Source organism: Dromiciops gliroides, chromosome 1, assembly GCF_019393635.1.
Source record: "Dromiciops gliroides isolate mDroGli1 chromosome 1, mDroGli1.pri, whole genome shotgun sequence".
NCBI classification, from domain to species: Eukaryota; Metazoa; Chordata; class Mammalia; order Microbiotheria; family Microbiotheriidae; genus Dromiciops; species Dromiciops gliroides.
Window position 1 is genome coordinate 469,375,140 of NC_057861.1, and position 7,685 is coordinate 469,382,824.

Below are 7,685 nucleotides of genomic sequence, written 5' to 3' on the forward strand. Positions count from 1 at the left end.
TATAATAATAGATGAATGTCTGAAGTCCTTTAAGTTCCATAAAAGTCTATTAACATTTTTCATATTATGTATTTTTATTAGAGGATCTCTGAGGTCCTTTCAGTTTAAAAGAAATTTATGATTCATATGATAGCAAATTTTCTTCTACAGCACTTGTGTGAGACCTGGATTATAGCACCAGCTCTATCTTTCTATGTGATCACAAGCAAGTCATTTAGTCTTCTTGGGCCTCATTTTTCTCATTTGTAAAATAAGGGACTCACACTAGATGGCCACATGTTTAATCTTTTAAATTCCACTATCTCCACTACCATTTACCAGAAATGGGTAGGCTTTGCCTCTCCGTATCCTTTCCTTTCTATTGAAGATCATGCAGGAGTCCAACTATGTAATTTCTGCAGTTTGGGACCTCGAACCCACCTTCTTAATTTTTGTGATATTTTAAATGTTCCATGTATTACTGTGTAATAAAGTTCACCGAAGCTAAAATGGGTAGAGAAGTCTATCTGACTGACATTTTCAGATTTTCTCAAGGTGAAATTATTGTGTATCCCTGAAAACAAATTTACTAAAATTTGAAAAATGGTCATGAAACTTCAATTAGATAAGCATATGTTGTGGAATTGTGCCTAAACAACCAAAGCATTTTCATTCGTGGCAGCTTTTTAAGGAAGCCCTGTGATTAATGATGCTCTTATTTTTTTTCAGGTCTTTGCTATCAGTATGGTGGAAAGAGTATTGAATGGCTGGGGCGGGGGGGGGGGAGTGGAGAACCTAATTTCTTGGTCTTCTCTCTTCTAATGACAAGCTGTGTGACTTTTCAAAAGTCTAGGCCTTAATTTACTTATTTGTACAATGAGTTGGGTTTGGTGGTCTTAAGGTTCCTTTTTGTACTATGGATTTTTTTTTTTAATCCAAAGGAGCTTTGGAACTGTTCTTCACTGAATGAGAACAAGTAACTTTTCATCACATCCATTTCCTCCCTTATTTGTATAGATTCAACTTTAGTTAGAATTTAATACTCTTCCTTAATATTTCCTTCAGGACTTTCTTAACCATATACGGACTATTTTCCAGTACTAGTGTTTGGTTGAAAAATGCTATTTAGAGATGTTTTCTTGTAAGAGACTTCACTTTTGTTGCAAAAGCAAAGACATTATCTTTACAAGATACCAAATAACTGTTTATTTATGGTTTTTTATTGAAAAGATATAATGTAGTAATTTGAAATCTTATTATAATTAATATTTTAGCATATACTGCTATGAAGCTCTACATTAATACATACATTAGTATCTTAAATCTCAGTTTCAGTAAGATAATGAAAAAATGAAATAAGAAACCATTGAGTTTTTGTTTAAATGATGTTAATATTAACAATGATGGCTACATTTACTGTTGCTAGCTAGCATTTTAATGAACCTTTCTGAAACTTACATTCTGTGTTTCTTTGTCAGGATCCAGATTCAAGGACATGGCACCATTATGTCTACCAGTCTAAATACCTCGATCAGCAAAAGTCAGAAGAGCTTGATAGAGAAAAAAAGTTAAAAGAGGATAGCCCAAGGAAAACACCTAATAAAGAGAGTATGATACCTGGCCTTCCTGTGTCATTAACAAATATTAAAGAGGAACCCAAAGAAGCCAAGCATCCTGATTCTCAATCACTGGAAGAAAACAAGATAAAAAATGATGATCGAAAGACTCCTGTAAACTGGAAGGACTCACGAGGAGCCAGAGTGGCTGTCTCCTCTCCAATGAGTCAACATCAGTCATACATACAGTATTTACATGCTTATCCTTATCCACAGATGTATGATCCCAATCATCCTGCATACAGGGCTGTCTCTCCTGTCCTAATGCACAGCTATCCTGGTAAGTGAATTGTATCCTAAGAGAAAAGATTTTCATGTTTAATTGTATGGATGAAAGTTCTGTTCCACTATTAGCTTTTAAAATTTAGGATAAATTAGGAACTTCTTGAATGACACTTATTTTTCTTGATTTTATGTTATTGTTTTACAGATGAAACTGATTCAATACAAGTTATTCTTTTATGAACTGTCAGAGTTCCCAGCTCTAGTTTCCATAGTCTCTGACAGTCTGCTATTACTGTTGGACTGACAGATATTTTATTGCCTATAAAAATTTTCTAAGCACTTACTGTCAGAACTATTATAGTTACTATTCCTTTCACTTAAGAGAACACATAAATGTATGAAATGACTATAAACTCAACTCTATTTATAACCTCCATTCATCAGAGTGAATTAACTGGGGGAAGAAACTGAGATATAAGTAAATGAAGATATGTCCCATTTTTAATGTAACCCCTATACAATAATTTCTAACTCCATCCCAAATCAATGTAACTCAAATGTTCAAAAGGAAAATAAAAAGGCAGCCAGTAACTTGATGTGGCATTTGTTGTTTACCTGCAGGGGCCTATCTCTCTCCAGGATTTCATTATCCTGTTTATGGGAAGATGTCAGGGAGAGAAGAGGCGGAAAAAGTCAATACCAGCCCTAGCATCAGCACGAAAACAGCCACTGAATCTAAAGCACTGGATTTGCTTCAGCAGCATGCCAACCAGTACCGCAGCAAGTCCCCTGCTGTAAGCTGCCTTTTGTTGTTATTTTAGAATACTGTGTTTTGGGGGAAAAGAGGATAAGTAGAAAAGAGTTTCAAATATGAACGGTTATGGAGCCCCACTCTGAATTCAAGATTTTTTTTATACTAATACATAAAGAATGCCTTTGTTCCAAACAAAAATGCCTTTTCACATTAGGTGGGGGAAAGATGTAACATAGCAGGATTTCATGATTTTATTTTGTAAAAAATTCTAGGTTAAGGTTTTCATGTGAAAACTGCATTTGGAAGCATAACTTTCAAAAACATACCTTCATACACACACACAAACACACACACACAAAGAAATCAAAAGGCAAGTTGCTGGGCTTTGTAAGCATTTCCTTGATACACTTATCTTAGCAACTATCTTAAACTGAAACTGCTTTAATTTATTTTAGTGACAAGATATATATATATATATATATATGTATATATATATAGGACTATAGATTTAGAACTGAAAGTAACCTAAGAGGCCATCCAGGCCAACCTCTTATTTACAGATGAGGAAATTAAGGTTCAGGTGAGTGAAGTGACTTTTGGCAAGGTCACATGGGTAGTTAAATATGATAGAGGTGGTGTTCTTATAATTTTATATAAATTTATGCCAACTGAAAAAAATGAGCATAATCACAAAACTTGACCCAAAAACAATTTTTAAAAACTACCTTCATTTCCACGTGTAACAAAGAGATCAAGCTCTGGTAGAATCCAGTTAGATGCTTTTATATAATACAGTAACTACAGATGAATGGGGATAAACAGATTCCTATAATTTCCTATTTTCTCTTAGTTACATTAATTATGTCTTGAGTAAACCTTTATGTAACATAGTTGGGGGTGGAAAGTTAGAGAGTATTCTTAAATATTAGTCTGTTTTCTGAAAATTGCATTGGTGTAAATCTGTAGAAATTATTTGTCTCCTTACCTTCATTTTTAATAATATATAAAACAATGTTGATATTTGGTCATTTAAGGGCCACTTTTATGATAAAAGTAAATTTACCCATTTGATTTGTTGAATTATAGACCATATTGTGATAGCATGTAAGAATAGTCATTAAAATGATCGTGAAAGGTATATGATGAACAAAATTAGTGTCACTTTTTTGTCTTTAAGGAATAATCCTAATTCTGCATTTATCTACTATTTTCTATAGTTTTAACAGGAGTAAAAAATTTTGTACCATTACTATATGACAGGTTTTTTAGAAAAATTCCTTGTCACCTTTTCCTCCTTTCACTTTCTCATGATAGCCTATAGAAAAGGCTGTAGCTGAACGTGAGCGGGAAGCAGAGAGAGAACGAGATCGTCACTCCCCCTTCAGTCAACGCCATCTTCATACTCATCATCACACACATGTTGGAATGGGCTATCCATTAATACCGGGTCAGTATGACCCCTTTCAAGGTCAGTACTTCTTTTGTCAATCTCTTTCTGTTTGTTTCCTCTTGTAATCTGTTGACAATGCTTTTGTGTCATAGATTTGATCTAACTTTGGAAAAATAGTTCTGATAGAAAACATACCTGATATCTAAGTAGTCTGTTCAGATAAGAGTTAGGTTCCAGTTGATTACCACTGGTGGTTGTTAATCAGCAGACTAATGTAAGTGAGGGTGGTGGTCCAGCTACAGAATACTTATCATTCAGATTGCCATAGGAAAAGTAAAAAGAAAAAGATGATAGTAGCGCTTGGATACTTGAGAATATTTGCCCAGACAGTCATTGAAATCTCTTTCTGTAAAAGAATTAACAGTAAAATAATCTGATACAACTCTTACTACTTTCAAAACCAACATGTTAATGTCCTCAATACTTCAGATTTGATCCATTGAGGATGATGGTCAAAGGGGAGAAACATAATTTAACATGGACTTGACATGAATGTATGTAAGATAGATCTTAGGGAGATAGGATCTATTTACTCACTCATTATTTTAATAAAACATCATTAAATAATGCCTAATAAGTGCAATCTACTGTGCCAGGGAAGATATAAAGTCAATAACACTATGGCTATCGCCATGTCCTACATTGTAAAGTTTTTCCATTTTGCCTTTTAACTTTTTACATCCCTGACTAGTCTAAGGATAAAATGAAACAATGGATATAATAGCATTTTGAAAAGTCTATGGATATATAAAAGAATAACATATACAATTAGTAAACCAATATAAATAAAGATAGTAGTAAACAAAACTCATTTTCCCCCCAAACCTTACTGTCTTCCTAACTACTCTATTATTATTATTGAGGGACCCACTATACACCCAGTAACCTCATCTCAAAACCTAGTTAACATCCCCCTACTCTTCACTCATCTCTCCTCCCCTACCCAAAGTAAATTCCTAAGTACTTTTATATCTTCACCCTCTTCTCTTATCTGATGCTACTACCTAGTACCGGCCTTCATCCCCTCGTTCCTGGACTATTTCAATAGCCTTCTGATTAGTCTTTCTGCCTCAAGTCTTTCCCTACTCCAGTCCATGCCCTGTTCAGCTGCTAAATGATCTATCTAAAGTGCAGGTCTAGTCATGTCACTTCTCTATTCAAGGAAACTCTAGTGATCCTTTATTCCCTCCAGGATCAAATAGAAAATCCTCTGTTTGGCTTTTAATCCATTCATGATTTGGCCCTTACCTATCTTTCAGTTGTCTTCTGCCTGATCTTGTCCATATAATCTACAAGGTAGTGACACTGTTCTCTTTGTTACTCTTATAACAAGATAATCTTTCTCAGATTCCATTTTCACTGTCATTCCTGGAATGTCCTCCCTATTATACTTTTTGGTTAATGTTGGGTAAATTACAAAGGGAGAAGAAGAAATATATAAATCTTATCACTCTATTATAAGGTTTTTTGCCCTGAGGCAGAGGAGTTGTGCAGTGGAACGTTTGCCAGGAAGACTCATCTTCATGCCCAATTCAGCCCCAGATATTTAGTGTGACCCTGGGCAAGTCACTTGACCCTATTTGCCTTCTTAGGTTCTCATCTGTAAAATGAGCTGGAGAAGGAAATGCCAAACCACTCCAGTACCTCTGCCAAAAAAAAAACCCAAATGGCATCACAGAGAGTTGAACATGACTAAAAAATGACTGAACAACAACAAAAACCTGAAATACATAGTAATCTGTGAACTTGGATGGGGAAAATACATCTTTATTTTCACTAACTTTTAATTGATATTTAACATTTACTTTAATTATGACTTTTAAAAACTCCATTATTCTGAGAAAGGGTCTATAAACGAAGAATCAGTCCATGACACACAAAAAAGTTTAGAACACCTACTCTATTAGATCATTTTACTTAACCATTATGGGAAAATATAACTTGTTAGACATTTGGGTGTTGAGAAGTATTTGTTGTTTCAAAAAATAGTGATTTTTTAATGGAAGGCTTTATAGAAATATAAGTGATTATTATTAGTTATCCAACTTATGTTTTATAACTACTCAGTCTAATTCAAGCAGATCACCATCTTTGTCCATATCAAGGATATAAATCTATAATTTCTAAAACACCCAATATTCATAAGAAGAAAGTATACAAAAATAAAAGACATCTAAAAGATAAATTAATTTTTTCTGCCTTTGTTCCAGTTTGGCCACTTTTTTTTTGGTAATGTTGTATTCTGACAGAATTAAAAATATTTCCTCTTATATGAGCACCTTAGCTTCCCTTGGAAAAGAAGCTTGTGAGAATCTAGCTTTTTTCAAATAAATGTTGTTACTCTTTCTAAATATGAATTAGTAGTTTCATCTACCTTATAGAATGTATTTTTCTTCATCACTGGAAAGAGTTGTATCCTAACCAAATAGATGACTGTAGGTTCTGTAATTCATTGTGACTTTTGTTTCCTCTTGTTATCTGATACTTTTTATTTCTACTGGGTTTCGTATTCTATAATTTATGCAAGCCATTTAGCACTATATGGTGTCAGGACTCAGAAAGGAACATGAGATGGAATGCTAGATTCTCTTAGACTGGCTAGTAAGGAAGGAAAACTCAGCATATCCAGTAAAGAGATATTAGTCAGATGAGGCATCTGTGCCTTGTCTTTGTTCTATGAAATGTTTTATGCAATTGGTTTAGGAAAGGGCAAAGTGCTGCTGTGGACTCTACAGAGATTCAACACAAAAGTCTGTACCTAGATTGTCTTTCTAAAGGCCACAAAAACAGGACCTTTTTTTCTTTTTCTTTTTTTTTTTTTTGGTCAATTAGGGTTAACCTCTGCTGCCCTTGTGGCTACTCAGCAGGTGGCTGCTCAAGCTTCTGCATCTGGTATGTTTCCTGCACAGAGAAGGTAAATATCCTGTAAGTTTTGAATTACTTTTTAAATAAAGAGACATCTTAACAGGGAGAAAGCAAGCTAATGATAGGCTTTTTAAACTCAAAAGTCAGGCTCCTTCTAAATTGTAATTTCAATTTTTTTTTACTTTGTTATGCTAATTGTGGCATTTATTTTCTTTATTTAGAACATGTATATCTTTGCACCAGGAGTTTCCTAACATTCTTAAAGTCTTATGATTCCCCTTGCTTAATCTTATTTTAGCATTAAAGTTGTAAAAAAAGATTTATATTGATAATGCTAAAGGAAAAGATAAATCTAAATATATTTTTGTTTTCATTCAACCACAGGTTAAAAATAAAGTAAAATGATTGAATTTCACATTACATATTATGATAAACTTTGTTTTACTTTTTAATTCAAATATTAACTTGGAATAATTTCAGAAATCAATACAATAAAACAAACTCTTCAGTTTCATAGTTTTCAATGTTAATTATGAAAGAAGGACTTTCTTAGTTTCCTTGTTTCTTTTGCAGAGAATGAAAAGATTGGAAAATGTAAACTGTCATGTGATTGGATCACATGGGGAAGCTCTTTATTACAGACATCAGTTCCATGGTGTTAATTTGAAATGCCTTAATGGCAGGCAAAAAGCAGTCATTTCATTTTTGTAAATTGCAGATTTTATCACAGAGTAACAAATGTCGCTGTAATTAAACTTCTTTTTATATATATATATATATACATACATATATATGT

General features: G+C 33.5%; 1 protein-coding gene across 1 annotated transcript in view; it reads left to right on the forward strand.

Annotated features, from left to right (window-relative positions):
• Positions 1-6,942, forward strand: part of ZNF608 (zinc finger protein 608) — a 213,828-nt gene extending 206,886 nt beyond the window's left edge. Inside the window, 4 exon segments of the mRNA XM_043978773.1 lie at positions 1,458-1,875; positions 2,442-2,614; positions 3,889-4,042; positions 6,857-6,942. Coding sequence (XP_043834708.1) covers positions 1,458-1,875; positions 2,442-2,614; positions 3,889-4,042; positions 6,857-6,942 — 831 coding nt within the window.
• The last annotated feature ends 743 nt before the right edge of the window (positions 6,943-7,685 follow it).